The sequence below is a fragment of the Pogona vitticeps genome, chromosome 3, assembly GCF_051106095.1.
Source record: "Pogona vitticeps strain Pit_001003342236 chromosome 3, PviZW2.1, whole genome shotgun sequence".
Classification (NCBI taxonomy): Eukaryota; Metazoa; Chordata; class Lepidosauria; order Squamata; family Agamidae; genus Pogona; species Pogona vitticeps.
Window position 1 is genome coordinate 817270 of NC_135785.1, and position 19553 is coordinate 836822.

Genomic DNA, 19553 nt, shown 5'->3' on the forward strand with positions numbered 1-19553 from the left:
CCCCAAGCCAAGGGGAAGCAACTCCAGGGGCTTGCGATGGGGTATGTGAAGAAGGGGGGCCCCTTTGGTCCGTTCTGAATCTCCTGCCACTCGAGGGTCGAGGGATGAAACCCCCAAGTCCTGGCATTCTTCTCATGGGGAGGCAACGCCTTTGGGCCCCTTTTCCTCCATCACTTGTAGCTTTTAGAAACCTCCGCCTGGCCCCTCCGATGCCACCTTTGCTCCAAAGCGCCAGGCTGACCCCCTCCCCTTCTCTCTGTATGTGTCTCTGTGCGTGTGAGTGTGTGAACCTTCTTTTGGACCAAAGGTTGAGGGGCAAAGAGGGGCAAAGAGGGTCTGATCCAAGGAGATGCTGAGGGGGCAGGAGAGATCGGCTGAGGGCACCACCCAGATATCCACTGGAGGTGCTGAGATTTGTGCCCCCAAACGCAGTTCACGGCGCCTGCTCTTAACTTAACACTCCCTGAGAGGGAACGTGGCCTGTGGAAGGACCACCTGGGCTGTAGAAGGCTAAGAGAAGGAGGGATGATGGCGGGGTGGACCTGCCCCGCACTGGCCCTCCGGCTTGGGTGGTGGTGGTGGTGGTGGGAAGACCAAGGTATGCTGAGGACGGCACATCCACGGCAATGGGGCCAGGATCCAAGGGGCCCCGCATACTCTCCGGAGCCCTGCCCGAAAGCCGAACTCATCCCTGCTCCCACCCTGGAGGCAAGACGGCCCCTGGAAGGGGCTTCTCTCCTCCTCCCACCGCCTCTGCACAGCCCAGCAGACGCCTCTCCCTTCTCCTGTGGAAGATCTCCTCCTAAAGTTCCCTCTCGGTGTTCTTCTTCCCTCCGCTCTGGCATCGGCTGATCCATCCGTGGGCCCGCAAACAGACCGGCACCCTGACAGAAGATGGGCTGGACCTCTGGGGGATTGTCCTGGCTCAAGGAAAGAGGTAGAGCCTTCTTTGTCTGTCCGCCTCCCTCCCTCCCTCCCTGTCTGTCCTTCCATCCGTCTTTCCGCCTGCCTGCCTTTTGCGACGGCTGGTCCTCCGCTCTTGTCTGAATGAACTGCAGGATCCGTGGTGCACAAGCGCAAGAGTGCAGGCTAGCCTGGATGGACGGACATCTGTAGCCCGGATTCTCTTAAACCCTGGCAAGCTTCTCTTTCCAGGTCTTGCTCGCCTTGAGACATCCACTCACCCACCCACCCACCTAATCACGCGGAGTGTTCAAAACCCACCCACCCCCAGTCTGAAGTCCTGCTTCTGGGGACGGGTCTCCCAGCCCTTCTGCAGGAAGCCTCCAGCCTCGGCCGCTTTCCGCTTCTCGTGACTCCAAAGCCCATGAGCGGTCGTAGGCTCAGCGCTTCCTGTGTGAAGAGCCAATTTCCAGCGGCAGTCTTAAGCCCTTTGAGAAAGAAAACCAAATGCCACCGAATCTTCCACGTCCCTTACAGGGAAGCCTGCAGGCGGCCTCTTCCCTGCCTTGGTTGCTCCATCAGGGAGAGGCCGAGGGGGCAATCGGGAATGACCGGGGGGGGCGGGAGGGGGGGGACTGAGAATGGCCTTTGCAGGGTGGGCAGGTGGCCTCTTGCTTTTTCTTCTTGTTGTTGCTGTTGGCTTGTTTTTGATGATGATGATGATGATGATGATGATGATGATGATGATGATGATGATGATGATGATGATGTTTCAAGAGGAGGCCTTGCCTGGAAGGCAAATGGGGGCCCTCACTCACCCCAAAAGATGCGGCAAGGGGTCTGCCCTTTAATTCAGGGAGGAAAGTCTCTCACAAACCGCTGGGCAGGCTCCCCCAGACCCTCCCTCAGGCTCTCTTGGGTCAAGGCACAGCGGGGGGGGGTGGCCCTTTGCCCTTCTCAGCAAGGGGTGGTTAACTGTTGCTTTCTCCACCGCCAGCTTCCTGGCTGCCCACCGCTTCTCCTCCGGCCGCCCCTTGCCTTGGGGCCCAGCATGGGCGGCCATGGCCAGCTGCCACTCCTTGGTGGTGGTGGACGGGAAGATCCAGGGAGATCCGCTCGACCTGAAGATGTTTGAGGCGACTCACTGGGTAAAACTCCGCATCGGTTGCTGGGAAGCCTTCCTGCCTTTCACGGCCCCTTGGACCGGGACTGGCATGACGTGGGTGCCCGGGGGCAGAGGGGAGGGGGGGCACTGTGGAACCCTGGGGAGGGGGCGGATGTCAAGAATCCTACTTTTAGGGACAACTGTTGCCAGAAATTCCCCAGGCAAGGTCTATGTGTGTGTGTGTGTGTGTGTGTGTGTGTGCGTCTGTGTCTGTGTCTGTGTCTGTGTGTCTGTGTGTCTGTGTTGTAATCCCTGTAATCTCTAGGAAGCAGCATTTCCAAGGTCTGGTAGTGGGGAAGAGGCGACCAGCCTGTGTACGGAACCCACACAGGGCACACGGAAGCCCTTTGGGGTGGCAGCGTATGGCACCCCCACCTCGGCCCCAGAGAGCCCCTGTCCCCTGAGCCCACCGGCCCCTCCTGCCTGTTTCCTAACCCCGGCTTTTCTCCAGAGCTGTCTTTGCCGAGACCATATGAAGCAGACCAAGCGTTCACTTCCCTTGGCCCGGCAAAGGGTGAGGCCCAGGATTTGGTGGTTGGAGTCTCCAGATGTGGGTGGGCAACCCACAGGTGGCTGGTTGGGCCTTGGTCGAATCCAGGAAAGCAGTTCTTCTGAGCCACGTGCTTGACTGAGAAGATGGGAAGCCTTCCCCCTCCCTCCTTCACCCATTTGATTCAGCCGAATCTACGGTATTGCTTTATCTGGTTTGCATCACCGGTCCTTCAAGGCCACAGGGGTCCCTCTCGCCTACTCAAGGTAACACTTGCATACGGTCAAATAGAAAGGCAGCTTTCTCCCGAATTAATTGGGCCGTGACCCTCGCTGGTCCTTGTGCTGAGAGCCTTTGCCTTCCTCCTGGGTTGGCTTTCATGGGCCTCGGTCCTTCCTGAAGCTTTAAATCAGGAGCGGTCTGTGTTATGTTATGTCTAGGTTCCTTTGAAGTAGTAGCACCCAGCACTAATCGGTGTGGTTGACCAGTGTAAGCAACAGATGAAGACATAATGTTTTGAGACCACAACTCCCACCAGCCGCAGCCGGACATGAGGCGTGCTGGACATTGCAGCTCTCCAACGACGGAGGGGCTGCGTGGTTCCCACACCAATCCCATCAGCCTGTGGAATTCTTTCAGTTCTCATGCACTTTCCACGTTGATTCACACTGAAACACACCCAGAGGATAGGAACCCTATCAGGACAGAAGAATATTTTCCCCCATTGAAACCAACAGGAAATGGAGGATCCCGAAGAGGAGGAGGAGGGCAGAGGTGGAGACTGGGCCCACGCCGTGGTGATCACCCCAGGAGCCAAAGCAGAGCAGGTGAGCCCTGCTGCCTCCCGCTGAGCCATGGGGCTGGAGGGGCAGCTGAACCGGGCCACACGGTTGCACCGGCACTCGGTTCCCTCCCATTGCATGCTTAAACTGTAGTGCTTTCAAAATATATATTTAAATCCCTCACTTGACATCGAAGGCATAGTTTTTCTCAACACATGGGGATATGGTTTTGGATGAAAAACCACAGCAGAATATCTGGGGATTTTAAAAAGTGTCCCAGTTAGCCCACCAGTCCAAAAAGTCCATTTGTACTGGATTGCCCACATTCTAGGTTCCCAAAATGGTCTATATGGACCCCCCAGGGGTTGACTTGCAGAGGGTCCACATCAGAGAGAGAGAAAAAAATAGGGGTACAAATTTAGACTTATATCAAAGCTTTACAGGGGGCAGGGGGTCTACGGAAAACAAATAAGTTGGCAAGTGGTCTACGGGGCAAAAAAGTTTGGGAACCTATGCATGTCCCTCGTGAAAGCTCAAGGAATGGTCCCGGCTGTCTGCCTGCCTGCCTGCGGCAGGAGCAGCTGCCTCCCCCTTAAAGAAAGGCAGGAGGGCTGTTGCGGTCATAGTTGCATCCGGAAAGCTAAGCAGATCCTCTCCTCCCCTGAACAGGGGAAAGGGAGCCCACCGACTGCGCTCCGAGTTCGGTGGGTGGGGGAGTGAGTGAGTGGGTGGGTGGGTTGGGGAACGGGGGAATGCTGGTGGCAGAAGCAACACCAGGATGCGTCCTGGGCAAGACGGCCTTTCTCCGGTGGAAAGAACCTAAGGACCTCAGAAGAACAGCCCTGTGCTGGATCAGGCCAAGGGTCCCTCTTAGTCCAGTATCCTGTCTCTCACCGTGGCCCCACCAGATGCCTCTTGGAGACCACAAGAGACCGGTCTCCTGATCCCCCTGATCCCCCTGCATCTCACCTTGGGAGGTCCCTTCCTTCTAAGCCTGGAGATTATACTAGATCCCCATCGTGGCTGGGACTTCTCCTCCAGGAATCCATCCCACCCCCTTGTTCAAGGCCTCTAGAGGCCAGAGGCCCTCACCCCATCCTGGGGCAAGGAGTTCCACAGACTAACCCCGCGCTGGGGAAATGCTGGCCCTTTGGGGTCCGTAGGGCCTGGAGCCCTTGGGCCAGAGCCCAGCGCCTGCTTCTCTGCCCTAGGTGGCCGGGGGAGGAATGGCCATCTTGCGCCAGTTCCCGTTCTCTTCAGCCCTGCAAAGGATGTCCACCGTTGTGCAGGAGTTCAGCGGGGGCCGCCACGTTTTCATGAAAGGAGCCCCGGAGAGGGTGGTCCATTTCTGCCGGCCAGAAACAGGTAACGGCCTTTCCTTTTTCCACCTTCTGCTCCTTTCGTTGGCCTCAGCACAGAGCCCTCCTGACGCCCCGTTCACGTATTTGTCTTATTTAGAGGCTACCTTTCTTCCGTTAAGGGGGCCCAAAGCAGATCACAGTACTTAGAAGGATAGAATTAAAAGCACAATGACTCTCACATTAAAAACCAATTAAGCTATAAAACTGATGAAAACATAACTGGACAATGAAAACATCGACCTTAACTAAGAAATGGCATTCAGGGATTTAGTCGTGATGGTCAAAAGGCTGCTGTTCAAAGGTGGGTCTTCCGCTGTCGGCAGAGGGGTGTGAAGGAGGGGGCCAGCCTGACCTCTCGAGGGAGAGCATCCCGCATTCTGGGAGCCACCCCGGACAAGGCCCTGCCTTGAGGGACTGGCTTTCGGGTTTCCCTTTTGTGTGAATGCCCAGAGGAGAGACCCCCACCCCACCCTTGGCCATCCTTCCTTCTGGTGGCCTTTTGCCAGCCCTGGTGACCTCTCCACCAGCCCGGCCAGCTCAGGAGCTTCCTGTCTCTCCCAAACCATTCTCGGAAGGGCAGAGGCAGAACCAGGCCACCCGTGTTTGTCTGGCTGCTCTGCCCTGTTGTCTTCCAATCCCCTATGATCCTGCTTGCAGCCGGGTGGGAGTGGAGCTGCCCCCCCAAAAAAAGAACGCCCTGCGCCAGTCTCCGAAGCCACACTGAGGTGCTTCTCCCATCTTTCTGTGGGGCCACAGCTCACGAGGACCTTCTGCTGCATTTGCTTCGGGGCAGCCCCCTCCCTCCGTGGGAGCCTGACGGTCTCTTCTCTTCCCCCACCCCGCTCTGCCCAGTGCCCACCAGTTTCACCCGTGAACTCCAGCTCTACACATCGCAAGGATTCCGAGTCATTGGTCTGGGACACAAAGCGCTGCCCGCAGGGGTGGAAGCGGCATCCCTGTCAAGGTAAAGGGGAAAGAGTTTGCACCTGTGGCGGGGGTGGGGGTGGGGGGGAAGAAGCCGGAAGGTGGGGATCGAGACCTGCCGCAGGTGGCCTTGGGAAAAGGCATGGGCATCCCTTCCTTTGCAAAGACCCTTTCCTGTAAGAAAGAAAGGGGGGTCCTCAGGCCCCCAGAAAGCAGAGCGGAGGCTTGCCAGTGCAGGCGGGAGACGAGCCAACCGGCACACCCACGGCGTGGCTCCCGGCAGCAAAGTCCAAGCTCCCCCCCCTTGGGAAGCAGGAGCAATGCTAAGGGGTTTCCTGGGGGGGGTGACACGGGTCTTTCTCGTTTGCCTTGGACTCTGAGGTTTGGGTAGCTCTGAAGCCAAGGGCGTCAATGCAGGCGGCTCCACGCTGGAGGCAGAGGTGCAAAAATGGACATACATCCCTGACCTGGTGGCATTTGGGAAGCCCCACGAGCAAGCCATGGAGAGCCAAAGGCCTCCCTTCCTCTGGCCCCCTTCGTGGGCAGCTTCTGAACCAACCAGCTGCACCGAGCAGGAGACGGGGATGCTTTGGTCAATGGGGCTGCCCGGGCCTGATCCAGCAGTGCTCCTGAGTTGCCCGGTTGGGAGCAGCGCTGCTGGCCTCTCCAGGCCTTTGGAGAGCTGACGTGTCCACGGGGAAGGGTTAGGGTGGCTTTGTTCTGCCAGGGGATGAGTGACACTTTGACCCTTCTGCCCCAGAGAGGAGGCAGAGTCGGACCTGACCTTCCTGGGCCTGCTGGTCATGGAGAACCGGCTGAAGAGCGAGACGACGCCGGTCCTGGAGGAGCTGAGCAACGCCCGCATCCGGAGCGTGATGGTCACAGGTGGGCTGCTATTCCTCCCCCCTGCTCCCCCCCCGCATGGAGGGCTTTTTCTGACTCACTGATGAAGGCCAACACAGCAAGGGAGTGCCCGGGGGGGGGGCTCAGGGGAAGTGGCCACGGTTGGTGGGCAAGATGGTGCTGAGCCCTCCGTGGCAAAACGCTGGCACGGCTCTTGCCCTCTGGCCAGCCCTCTGTGCCCTCTGTCCTCAGGAGCCTTAGAAGATCCCACCCAGCTGAAGGAAGGGCTTATCACCCCCCCCCGCACCCTGGGACCATTGGCTTCTGTGCACAGAATGAGGGTTGGGGGGGCCTTAGGCAGCCAAATGTCCTGGGCTGGGTAAGGAAAGGCGGCTGCCCAGCCTCGTTCGGGACATTCCCACCCGCTCGCCCACCTCCCCAGACTCTGCCCTCTTTCCAGCCTTCTTGGCATCGCCCAGGGGGGTCCAGGACCACCTCTCTCTCTCTCTCTCTCTCTCTCTCCCGCTTGATCTTCCAGGGGACAACATCCAGACCGCCATCACAGTCGCCCGAAAGGCTGGCATGATTCCACGGGCAAGCAAAGTGGTCCTCGTTGAGGCCAGTGCCCAGACAGAGGGCAATCCCTCTGCCTCCATCACCTGGAACCTCCTGGAGGAGAGGGAAGGGCGTGGCTTCAGTGGGGTGGAGGTGAGCGGTCCAGGCTACTGGGCAGGCGGGAGAGCAGGGGTGCCCAAGCACTACCACCACCGGGAGGAGGAGGAGGAGGAGGAAGAAGAAAACCTCTGAGCAGCTGCCCCTCGGCCTCCCTCCCACCCACCCCTAATTGCCCTTCCAGCTCGGCTCTGGGTGGGGACTTTTTCTGCAAAGAGTGGAAGCCAAGAAACATCAGAGCAGCCAGAGGCACCCAGCAGGCACTGGCGCCTGGCGGCTCAGAGGCCTCACCCGCCTCTCTCTGCCAGGGGCGGCTGCTGCTGCCCTGCCACCTCCTCTCTGCTCAGGGGTCTGGAGAGGCGGGCGCAGGGTCTCAGGGTGGCTCAGAGAATCAGAATTGGGATGGGGGTCCTGGAGATCAGCTAGTGCACCCCCTCCCTCCTGCTGGCTTGCTTACTTGATGGATTTGTTCATGTTTGCTTTATTCACTTATTTCCTTTCCTTTCCTTTCTATCCGCCTTTCTCCCAAGGCAGGGACCTACGGTGGCTTCACCAAACATGTTAAAGTTAAAAATTAAAATTAAAGTTAAAAAAACCCGACAACCCAGATAATAGTAAAAAAAAAAACCCACAATGAACTATAATATCAAAATGGTGTTAGATAAACCATAACATGAAAACAATGTTCATTTCAAGCACTTTGGAAAGGCAGGAGAAACCAGGGAAATGGGCACCCCCCCCCCCAAGGACAGCTCCTGTCTCCTGTCCATTTAGTTGCCCAATATCTGTCTAGCGGGAGAGGGAGAGAGAGAAGGAGAGAAGGTCAGGGACACAAACACAGAGAGAAAGGGATGGTGAAGTTGCCCCTGGAAAGGCTCGGTGGGTCCGTCATGCCCTTGACAGCAGAGGGTTGGTTTGTCCTGGGTTGAGCTTTTCCCTCCCTCTCCTCCCTCCCTCCAGGGATCCCTTTCTTCTTAGGGTCCAGATTGCATGTCTGGGGGGGAGGCTGGGGCGAAGGGGCAGGAGGGGGCGAGCATTTGCCAGGAAGGGGGCCGAGCTCTGGGGGGAGGGAGGAGAGTCCCCAACGAAGCAGGAGATGACCTCCTCCCCCCTTTCCCTTTGGCAGGAGGGCCACCCCAAGGCTGAAGGTGGGCCTTTCCCCGACCCTGGGAGCAGCGGCAGGCTCCATTTCTGCCTGAGTGGTTGGTCGTACGACGTCCTCGGTCGGCACTTCCCTCACTTGCTCCCAAAGGTGAGTCGAGGGCTGGGCTGGCCCTCCTGCAGGTGCCGCCTGCGGCAGAGCAGCCCGCGGGTCTGTTCTCAAGGGAGCCGCGGTGCGCCTTCCAGACCTCTGGCCCCCTCTAGTTGGCACTTACAACAGACACGGTGCTTCACGAGGCCCACCGCCTGGCTCGGCCCTCGGCCCTTCCTTCGACAGCCCCTCGGCCGGGCGCCTGTCCATCCTCAGGCCACTGAGCTCCCTGGGCAGCCGGGGTTGGTTCTCCTCCTCTCCCCTGCCTCTCCCTGCAGGTTCTCCTCCATGGGACCGTGTTTGCCAGGATGTCTCCTGCTCAGAAGGCCAGCCTGGTGCAAGAATTCCAGAAGCTGGAGTGAGTAACCTGGACACCTGCCTGAGTAAAGAGATGTGTTTGTGGAAGGAGATATTTGGGGCTGCCAGAACTTCGGCAGGGGACCTTCTCCTCCTTGCCAACCTTCCCCATGGCTGCTCCTCCCCCTGACCCCCTTCTCCCCCTACTCCATCCCCTCAGAGGCTTCCCAGTTGGCAGGATCCTGTCCTTTCCGAGACAGCAGAGGACCCTCCCTCTAAGGGTGGATGTGGGGTCCACAGGGGGCCCACAGGCATGCCGGAGAGATCAAGATGGTGCCCGAGGTGGCCTGGGCTTCACTTTCTGCAGAGCGAGCCACCCGCTGAGGTTGATTATTTTTGCAAAGCTCTGCAGGAGGGTTGGGGGGATTGCAGCCCCCTCGACCCACACCTGGATTCACAGCGGCGGCCTTTTCTCTTTTGCCTTCCAGCTACTTCGTGGGCATGTGTGGGGACGGCGCCAATGACTGTGGGGTGAGCGTGGAAGTCTTGTTCAGCAATGCTCCTGAGAGTCAAGTCTTCTGTGCCAGGACTGTCTGTCACCTAAGAACACAGGCTTGGGAGCCCTCTTGCCCCTGGCAGGTCCATTCTGGGGAGGGGGAGGAACAGGGGGCTCTCAACCCCCTTCCTGACGACACGAGCAGACCTCCGGCCCTCCTTGGCCAGATGGCGGGTCTCTCTATGGAGCCATCCCCTTGGGCAGCCTAGGGGGTGAAGCTGGATCAGGTCCAAAGGGAATCCTGCCAGTGGGGCCCAAGGGCACAAACAGCCCCCCCCTCCACTTTCCCTGCAGTGGGTGCTTGGAGGGTTCTTGCCCCCCTCCCAAATAATTGGATGTCCGATGGACGTCCGTCAGTAGCGGCCCAAACCCTTGTCTTCCAGGAACGTCCCCGATCTCAAGGCAGGAGGGGATGGCCGGGGGGGGGGGCAAATGCAACAGGGATGGGTGTGGAGGGAGGGGGGGGTCGGGGTTCCTGGGCATCGAGGGTGGCTCTGCTCTCCTCACCTTCTGAGCTTTCCTTCCAGGCCTTGAAAGTGGCCCATGCCGGGATTTCGCTCTCGGAGCAGGAGGCCTCGGTGGCTTCGCCCTTCACCTCCAAGACCCCCACCATAGAATGTGTCCCCGAACTGATCAAGTGAGTCCCCGGAAGTGTCTCTGGAGCCTGGCTGGCTTGGGGGGATTTTGTTTTGGGGGGGTGGGGGCATGGAGGGCCGACCTTCTCAGCAACTGGGATGCTTCACAGCTGAGCCCTTCCTTCATCTCTCCCCCTCCTCCTCAGTTGATTGTGTGATCCAACGTGGCCGGGCACCGTTTTTATTGACAGCCCTCCTAGACATACTTGTCCTTGTGCTTCTCCCACCCACCCCACCTCCACCCCATCTAGGCAAGGCCGAGCTGCTCTCGTCACCTCCTTCTGCACCTTCAAGTACATGGTGCTCTACAGCATCATCCAGTACGTGGGAGTCTTGCTGCTCTACTGGGTACGGTCACGGAGACGGGCCAGGGCGGGCGCTTTCTCCTGTGGCAGCTCGAGCTGCAGGGGGCAGGTGACAGGGGGCAGGTGACCCATCCCTCAGGTAGAGAGGGCCCCTTCCTTCCAACTTGGCTCTTTGACTAAGGGAGGGGGCCCACTCTGAACTCTGGTAGCATCAGATACTCTGTTGGCACCCAGCAGTGAAGTGGTCAGCTGCAGGCACCAGGTTTGGCAAATTTCCTTCCTTCCTTCCTTCCTTCCTTCCTTCCTTCCTTCCTTCCTTCCTTCCTTCCTTCCTTCCTTCCTTCCTTCCTTCCCTCCCTCCCTCCCTCCCTCCCTCCTTCCTTCCTTCCTTCCTTCCTTCCTTCCTTCCTTCCTTCCTTCCTTCCTTCCTTCCTTCCTTCCTTCCTTCCTTCCTTCCTTCCTTCCTTCCTTCCTTCCTTCCTTCGTTTCTATCCCACCTTTCTCCCAGTGAAGGGACTCAGGGTGGTCTTCTTCCCTGCAAATGCCCACTCAAGTGACTACCTCCCCCCCCCCCCAATTTATTGGGCCATGTTTCTGAACAATGCTGCCCATGGGCATGCATGCCCTCTTTGCAACCTACGGCTGGCAGGTGGATGTGGGAGCTGGAAGGAGACATTTGACTTCTGGAAGAGGAAAGGGGAGCAGTCGAGGATGGCGGCAGCCTCTGGGGTTAAAGCCAGGGCTAAGCCCACCAGAGCAGGGACCCATCTAGCCGGGGCTTGGGAGAGGCGGGAGGAACGTAAGAGGCTCTGGCACGGGGAGGGATGCCAGGTATGAAAGGACGGGTGGGAATTAGCCACGGAAAGGGTGAAGTGAGGGTGGGGGTGGTTGGCTCAGATGCCTTGACTGGGATCCCTTTTCCTGCTCTTTCAGCAATTAAACTCCTTTGGGAACTACCAGTTTTTGTTTCAAGACTTGGCCATCACCACTCTGATCGGAATGACAAGTAAGCCCTTCCTTTCTCGTTTGTCCGCCAAGAGCATCTGGGGCTGTGCAGGAGGAGCTGCTCAGAGTCCCCGTCCTTCCCACCACCACCCCCGGTCTCCCAAGGGTGGCTGGTGAGCTGTGTTTCCCTTTCAGATTTTGGTCCAAACTTTACAGAAGCCATCCAAGGTTGTCAGCCATCTGGGGGAACTGGGACCATCCTCCTCCAGCCTCTTGGGGAGCTCCCACAGAGCTCAAACTAAAACCAAGGGTGGGGAAAGCCTGCACCTAACCCGACCCACCTGCCAGCAGAGAAGAGGCCTCTTCTGGCTCAGTGGGGAGATTCTGGCAGATAAAAAAAAGGGGAACGATCCACCCTGCCAGGCAACCACCACCACCAAGCCCCAAAGGGCAAAAGGCTCAGCAGACCAGCTCCTCTCGGAGGTTAAGTGTTAAATCAGTATCTGAGGGGGTTCTGGGGTTGGGGTTGGGGTTGGGGTTAACCTCTGCCTTGGCTGAGCTGCTTCTTACACCAGTGGAGGCCCCCCATGACGATATCACTCTGTACCCAAAGGGCATTTCAGGAGGAGTGCCCAGCAGGATACCTTCCCCCCGTCTGTTTTTCTGCAGAAAAGGGTTTGTTTTCCCTTCATTTTTTATGTAGGGGGATTCAAAGGCCCTTCACATAGAAACCTGGTGTGTCTTGAACAGAACGCCACCCCCCCCACACACACTATTTTTCTATGGAGAGAGGATTGTTTTTGTACTTGTCGTCTACAACTGCGCATTCCATTGGGCATGGCTGAGCACGGCCGTGTCTCCCACAAATGGCACACGGGGCTCTTCAGGAAGAGAAGTGCCCCCTCTCTCCCTGCCAACAACACCATCGATGTCTCTGGGTGCTTGGGCCATTCGAGGAGAGGAGACCCAGGAGACCCTGTCTGCCCTTTCCCTTCGCAGTGAGCCTGAACGGCGCCTTCCCCAAGCTCGTCCCCTACCGGCCCACAGCCCGGCTCACCTCGCCCCCTCTGCTGCTCTCCGTGGTGCTGAACCTCCTCTTCAGCCTGGCCACGCAGATCTGTGGCTTCCTGCTGGTGCAGAAGCAGCTGTGGTACAACCCCAAAGACCTCCTCAGGTAGGAAGGCCCTCCCGGGTGGGCTGCCCTCCCCCGCCAGCCTGACCAATGGTGGTGGTGCTGGTACTGCTGGTGGGGAGCCTTCGGCCACACACAGAGGTGTGGTGGGTGGGAGAAGTGGTTTTCTTTTGCCTTTCCTCCTTCGAGCATGCTTTGGAAGCGTTTGCCCCCAAGTCTTTGATGCTTGTAAAGACTGTTTCTCCAAACGCAGTCTCCCCTCCTTTCTGCACCTCGGTACTTTTGCTGCAACTCATCCCCTGTTCTTGCGTGTGGCTCACGTTGGAAGAGCTCCCTGGACAAGAGAGAGAATGGTCCTGCTAATCAAGGAGCCTGGGCTGCCAGAACCCACTCCCTCCCGCCCCCCCTTGTGAATCTGTGCCTGGATCTCTCTGTCCTCTGACGATGGGACAAAGACCCACAAAGTTTTCTGGGTGTGGGTTCAAGTGGAAGATTGGACAGAGCTTGATCATGGCTAGATCGTGAAGGCCAGGAAAATAGACGTCTAGAAAAGTTGTGGAAGCTGCTTCCATGCCTTCTGGTGTAGATGGTTTCTAAAAAGGGCCTAGATCCATTTCCCCCAAAATACGCAGTGACCGGTGTTAGCTCAATGGAACACCCATGTGTGCCTCTGGCCAACAATTTCATGGGGACCAGCATCAGGGGCGGGGGCGGGTCTATCATCTTCCTGGTTGTGAACATGCCTTGAAATACCTCTCCAGCCAATTTTGGAAAGAAGCCGAGGGATGAAAGGGTCTGAGGTCAGATCCAGCAACTGGCCTCCTCTTCTGCCTTCCCTCTATCCTTGGGAATCTTCAAGGTCAAGGTTGTGCAGCCTCTCCACCTGAGTTTTGCTCCTCCAGCATCTCCAATTCTGATTCCTCGATGCTTGGAGTGAGATGGGCTTTGTGGTCTGGTGGAATCCAGCGCTGGCCTTGGTTTCTTTCCAGTGCTTGCAGCCTCGGGAACAGCAGCCAGCTGGAATTCTCCTCCCTTGCCAATGCCACCCTGGAGGGCAGCCCCGGGGAGGAAGACGAAGACAGCTACAAGAGCTACGAGAACACCACCGTGTGGCTCCTCTCCACCATCAACTGCCTCGTGGTGGCCCTGGTCTTCTCCAAGGGGAAGCCGTTCAGACAACCCGTGTACAGAAACTGTAAGAGCTCTGAGGGGACCCGGCCTGGGCTTTGGAGCTGGTCTCCTGGAGACTGAGAGTGCAAGCCAGACCCCTCTCCTAAGGCTTAGTTTTGGCACTCTAAGCCTGAAATGGGTCTCATGAGGGCCTCCCACACAGTTGCCCCTCCGGCCCCAAAGCTGCCCCAAAGCTGTAATTGGGCCAGGGGGGAGTCCAGCCCCCCCTCACCCAACAGCCTCCCATTCCCTCACAAGAGGGCTTTCTGGAGACATGGATGGAGAAGCTTTGGAGCAGTCAGGCAATGGCTCCCTTCGCTCCCCAGCCCCCAGACGGAGCCCTTCTTCCCTCTGCTCTCTTCCACCTCACCAGGGCAGGGCAGGGCAGGGTTTGTGTGTGTGTGTGTGTGTGTGTGTGTGTGTGTGTGTGTGTGTGTGTGTGTGTGTGTGTGTGTGTGTGTGTGTGTGTGTGTGTGTGTGTGTGTGTGTGTGTGTGTGTGTGTGTGTGTGTGTGTGTGTGTCGGTGTCTCCAGTCCTGCCCTTCTCACCCCAAGCGGTCTTTCTTCCTTTGCTCCAGACATCTTCGTCCTGGTCCTGATGGTGCAGCTGGGCGTCTGCCTCTTCTTCCTCTTCGCCCACGTCGACGGTCTCTATGCCCGGATGGACGTAAGTAGCACAGGACCCTTGGTGGGCTTCCTTCCACCAGGTATGCCCAAAAGAGCTGGGCGTGGGTTGAAAGAACAGCAACGGGACCTCCTCAGCATAGCCGTTGCCCCACAGTAGCTCTCTTGGTCTGTTTCCTCAGGCGTGGCAGATATGCTTTTGTTGGAATAAACATTTGTAAAATGTTGGGGCACCTTAAAAATGCACACATTGTGCGAGCCACCCGTTCTGACCTCTGGCCAGAGGGGACTGTCCTCCTCCCGTCTCTGCCCTCGGCAGGCTGTAGCCCCGCCCCCTCTGGCTCAAGCCCCACCCACCACCCGCAGGCTCTCCCCCAAAGCAACCCACCCCAACCGCTCTCGGTATTAAAGCCTTTGCCTGACCTCCTCAGCGGCAGCCTTGGACCCGCCACGTCCGAGCATCCTCCTTTCCCAACCCCTAGATCAGTGGGCTCCCAAGCCTGGCCCCCCAGAAGTTCTTGGACTGCGAGCCCCGGATGTCCTGGCCAGGACCGCTGGTGGGGAAGGGGGGTTGAGCTCTCCCAGTCAGAGATTTCCTTGCACCAGCTGGCCCCTGCAGCCCACGGGGAGAGCCGTGGGACAGCTCCATGTGGGAAGCCACGACGCCCTTGAGGGCCACTGGGCGGCTGCAGGCGGGAGAGAACCAGAGATCCTCGGCCCTCTTGGGAGCACCAGGGCCGCCCTGAGAAAAAACGTGGTCGGTGGCCAAAGAGGGAGGCTCGCGCTTCACCTGACGGTCCGAAGGGCCCTTGTTGGGGGGGGGGACATGCCTGCTCCTCCTCAGAGGACATCTCCCACGGGCTTCCGCCTCTCCTTCTCTCCCGCTTCAGCTGGTGTGTACTCCGACCATCTGGAGGGCCTCCCTGCTCCTCATGCTGTTCATCAACTTCGTCGCCTCTTTTGTGGCTGAGGTGAGTGGGTCACCGAGAGAGTTGCCTTCCTCTCTTTGGCTTTCACACCTTGGACTGAAGGGGAGGACCCTTGCCTCCTGCAAGCACAGGGCTGGCTCAGAGGTAGGAGGGGGCTCCAGCGTACCCCTCAGAGAGGCAGCCAAGCATGACGAGGGCGGATGGAATCGCTCTGTGCTCTCCGCTCAGCAGGAGCAAATGGTGAACACTGCAGACATTCCCCCCTTGAACCTATTTTGGCAACTTTTATTTTCAGAGAATAGCCATGGTAGGATAATGCTTTTCAAATCCTTGAACAGCTGGTATACAGAGGAGGGGCAGGATCTGTTCTCAGTCATCTCAGAGGGCAGGACATGCAGCCATGGCCTCAAGCTTCAGGAAGCCAGATTTAGGTTGAAGATCAGGAAAAACCTCCTGACTGTTACAGCAGGAGGACAGAGGTGGTGAGCCCTCCAGCCCTGGAGGCCTTCAAGCAAAACTAAGACCTGGCAGATCCGCTTGGATTTGGATTCCTGCCTCGAGCAGGGGGCTGGACCTGATGGCCTTAAGAGGGCCCTTCCAACGTCGCTGTTCTGTGATTCTATGTTAGTCTGTGTGAGCCTATCAGGGCAAAAACAAAAGAAAAATGAAGAGGACAAAAACATTGTGTCACCTTAGAGACTAATTGCTACATTTTAATGTGAGCTTTTTTTGGACAAGTCCACTTCCTCAGATATAAGAGTGGGACTGCATAGCATTTTTTTTTTAAAAAAATTAGCTATCTTTCACAATGTTGCCATTCTGCCTTTCAGTCCTCCCAACTTCTGAGCATCCCTGCTGAGATGGGGCTGCACTGGAGATCTCTCGTTTTTGGCATGGGCCTTATCAAGGCCCCTGTTCCATTTTAGGTCTTCCACACTATATGTGTGTGAAATTGTATAGGGACTGGGGTGGCTAGTGGGGATGATGCAAGAAAGTTGTGTCGGAGGGCCCACGATTGGAAAGGTTGTGGGGAATGATTTGGAATCTGCATTACATTTCCAAGACTACGGCTTCCCACGCCACCCTTTGCTTTAAAGGGACGGGATTTCCTCTCCTCTCCTTTGGGACCCTGTCAGTGCTGAAGCTGGCAGAGCCGTGCACCTGGTCTGCTAGAGCCAGAGGTTGGGGATTCAATGTATTCGCGTTGGGGATTCAGTTCCCTAGCGTGTGTCCCCAGAGAACAACTACCAGCCAGTGTGGCCTTGGGCAAGCTTCATGGTGATCCCAGAGTGCCTGCAAATAAAAGGAATTCATAAAAGACTTCTGAGCACTCTATATCCAGAAAAAAATGTGCCTGTCCTTCTCTCGCCCTCTCCTTTTGCAGGAAGCCATCGTGGAGAACAGAGCCCTCTGGTCGCGGCTGAAGAAAGCCTTTGGGTTCCAGTCTGGCAGCCGTTACAAGAAGCTGCAGCGGGCCCTGGAGAGGGACGCCTCCTGGCCACCCTTGAACAAAACTGACTTCTCAGGGTCTGTGGCAATCCATGTGGATGGTTTTGGGGGGACCTACAGCAACCCAGCCTTTGAGGACCAGGAGGAGCCGGCAGCGTCGTCGTAGTCCAAATCCACCAGGGCTGAAATCTTTGCCCCTCCAGGGCTGGACCCTGGGGGCAGAGCACAGAAGGATGCTTTGGAGAGGCACCTCTCAGGGCGGGGTGTGAGTGGGTGGGGGAAAACAGCAGCTGCTGCCATTTTGAATCTGCCCTGGGGATCCACCAGTCAAGAGGTGATGAAGTGAATTGGGCAGCAAAGCCCAAGTATGCAACTAGGAGAAGAAGCGCCGTTTCTGAGCTGGTGGTTTGCAATGCGAGTCCAAAGGCAAAAAGGGCAAAAAGGGCGGAAGGGGGGGGAGTAGAGATTGTCTGGATGCCAAAGGCAGCCTGGGGACATCAAGGGGGTGTGGGGGGGAGGGCATGACACGGTTGGGGAGGACCCCAGTTCCACCCACTCAGGGACCAAGTGGGTGCCGAACAAACCACAGAGGTGAAGAGCCGAAAGGACACAAGGATGAACATTGCAAGCTCTCAAGAGGCGTGGAAGCAGAGGAGGCTCACAAAACCCACAGGCCCCTCTTTTGCCCTGCCCTGGGGGGGGGGGCTTCCAACCCACTGGGCCTGCAGAAGGAGTGCCTAGACTCATGCAGGACGGCCGCGAGGCAGGCCAGGAGGGGACAGAGTTACCCACGTTCTGCTGCGCATATCCGGCTTTGGCCTGAAGGGGGCACCCTTCCCCCATTTCTTCTGGCCACCTGGCATGGCGGGTGGGCTGTTTAAGGAGCCGGAGGGCCTGATTCATCTCAAGTCATAAAGAGCACCAAAGATCCAAACATGCATATTCTCTACGATTTAATCCACGTCCCGCTCTGCGATACAACTTTCTCAGACACTGGCACTCAGAAGTGCAAACTCAACCCATGTTTCCTTTTCGAGACCCATCCCAAAGCCCAGGGGGATGTGAGGCAGCAAGCGAGCAAAGGAGGTCTGAACGCAACGGACCTCATTCGTTGCTGATGGGAGCACAGGCCGTCTGTGGTCTCCGTGGAGCTCCATCCCATGCTCACAGTTTACAGCCGAGCTCTTGAAAGCCGTTCAGCCCCACGATGTGGGTGGATCTCCGCAGGCCAGGGGGATGTGAACACCTGGCCCCTAGCTCAGCAGCCAGGTGCTCCAACCCACTGAGCCAGGACCCACATCTGGTGGTGCCCGTTCCAAAGGCTTCCTCTCTAGCAAATGTGTTTAGGACCACCACTCTTCCTTTAAAAAAAAAATAAAAAATCTCTAGCCTTTCTAGTTTCTTTCTGTGGCCCATTAGAACGTGGCCTCTGGTTCCAAGTGTGGGGCTCAGAAAGTCCAGTGGGTCGTGCAAAGCTGCAGCGTCCAAGAACCCTGTGGGTTGCGTGCCTGATCAGAACCAGCATCACTGGGTTCCAATTCGTGTCTATTTTACTGCAAAAGCTTTAACCTATGACACAATTCTGCATTTGATTTCGATTTGGTAAACTACGTGGCAACTTTAGGACACGTCTGAGCAGCAGCTGTCTGTGGCTCAACCTGTGACTGTTTCAGGTGAAGGTAAAGGTTGCCCTTGACATTTAGTCCAGTCGTGTCCAACTCTAGGACGCGATGCTCATCCACGTCTGCAAGCCGTAGAGCGAGCGCTTTGTCCGAAGACATCATACAAATTCGTGTTGGGATGCGAAAGGAAAGAATGTCTTCCCCATGGCTGTTTTTTCCAGGGTTTCCCAAAGGCAAGGTTCTGGGTATGGCTTACCCAGTGCCCTGACAGTGTCGAGAAATTCCGAAGCTCTCCGGGTGATCTTATTGCTACTCAGCCGAGCCCACCTCACAGGGCTGTCATTAGAACACAGCAGGGGCTGAGAGCCGGCATCCCTTCCCAAGCTGCTTCGCTGAAGTGACACCTGTCAGACTTTGAGAAGCAGAGAACTTTACCTTCTCCAGCATCCAAACTTTTTTTAAAAAATGAATCTTCAGGTAACCAATAATCGTTAGATTTTTTTTTCTCCTGTGAGAACAAAACTCCTTTAAATGAAAGTAAATATATAATTTTATAAACAGGTTCCTGTTCTTTCAGATGTGCACTTTACTACAAAAATAGGCCAATGTTCCCATTAAAAATAGAATAAAAACAACATTCAATGAACGGCCGAACGAACGCCATTATTACTCCAACGTGCAAGAGCTGCGAACACAAAACGCTTCCCTCCGTTTGAGTTCAGACATGAGTCTCTCTCGTTTTTGATCGGCCTCCTTCCCAGGAGTTCTCAAGCAAGCAGCTTTCCTGCCCCGTCCTGGGTGGGAAGATCAGTGTTAAGACGACGGGGGCCTCCGTCTCCCATCCTGAAGGCAATCTGAGACAGAGTTAAAGCTGAATGCTGTGGGGGGGGGGCTGTTGCAGGTCCGAGAGGAGACAGAGGTGGTCTTGGCCGGCATGTACAATGGGACTCCGAAGGAATCCCACACTTAATTTCCTGAAGGCAGGCAGCCCCCAGACAAGAGAAACAGCCCAGCCCTGATCTTCGGGATGCTTTGGGAAGTTAAGGGTTTCCCTCGGCTTCTCCCCGGGGGTTATCCGCTTCCTGTGGAACACACCTGTGCCCTCGATTCTGCAGGCATCAGGAAGAAAGACAGTCACGCATGAAAGCTGCTTAAGTCAGCTGCCATTTGAATGAACACAGCCATGGATTTTTAAAATCTGATAAGCAAACAAATCAACCCATCAACACCCTGCTTTCTAAATCTCGGTCATTCTGTGTCGCCTCCACCCAAAGGCCGGCCAGCAGCTTGTTTCCAGAGCAGCCTCAGTCAGCTGGCCATAAAACGGAGGCCATGCCAGATCTAGAGGCAAGATCTTTCCAGCCTATGCACACACAGGTGCAAAACAATCACCTGTGGTTTTGCTGAGTAACCCCTGTAGGCTGATGGAGACCCAGCCTCTGCAAAGGGATAGACTCAGGCTCTTCCGGGCCCCGGGACGCGAGAGAAATGGCTCTGC

At 56.9% G+C, this 19553-nt stretch overlaps 1 protein-coding gene across 3 annotated transcripts in view; it reads left to right on the plus strand.

The window, feature by feature from the left end:
* ATP13A4 (ATPase 13A4) overlaps positions 1 to 16614 on the plus strand; it is a 47331-nt gene extending 30717 nt beyond the window's left edge. For all 3 annotated transcript variants that reach the window (XM_072996397.2, XM_072996395.2, XM_072996399.2), the window contains 18 exons: positions 876 to 937; positions 1901 to 2051; positions 3296 to 3385; positions 4552 to 4705; positions 5554 to 5665; positions 6386 to 6510; positions 7007 to 7176; positions 8267 to 8392; positions 8671 to 8750; positions 9178 to 9220; positions 9773 to 9882; positions 10132 to 10228; positions 11119 to 11191; positions 12130 to 12304; positions 13252 to 13457; positions 14010 to 14098; positions 14946 to 15026; positions 16369 to 16614. In XM_072996397.2, coding sequence (XP_072852498.2) covers positions 876 to 937; positions 1901 to 2051; positions 3296 to 3385; positions 4552 to 4705; positions 5554 to 5665; positions 6386 to 6510; positions 7007 to 7176; positions 8267 to 8392; positions 8671 to 8750; positions 9178 to 9220; positions 9773 to 9882; positions 10132 to 10228; positions 11119 to 11191; positions 12130 to 12304; positions 13252 to 13457; positions 14010 to 14098; positions 14946 to 15026; positions 16369 to 16599 — 2175 coding nt within the window. In that variant the 3' untranslated portion in view covers positions 16600 to 16614. The remainder of the gene's footprint in view (positions 1 to 875; positions 938 to 1900; positions 2052 to 3295; positions 3386 to 4551; positions 4706 to 5553; positions 5666 to 6385; positions 6511 to 7006; positions 7177 to 8266; positions 8393 to 8670; positions 8751 to 9177; positions 9221 to 9772; positions 9883 to 10131; positions 10229 to 11118; positions 11192 to 12129; positions 12305 to 13251; positions 13458 to 14009; positions 14099 to 14945; positions 15027 to 16368) is intronic.
* Positions 16615 to 19553: the final 2939 nt, after the last annotated feature.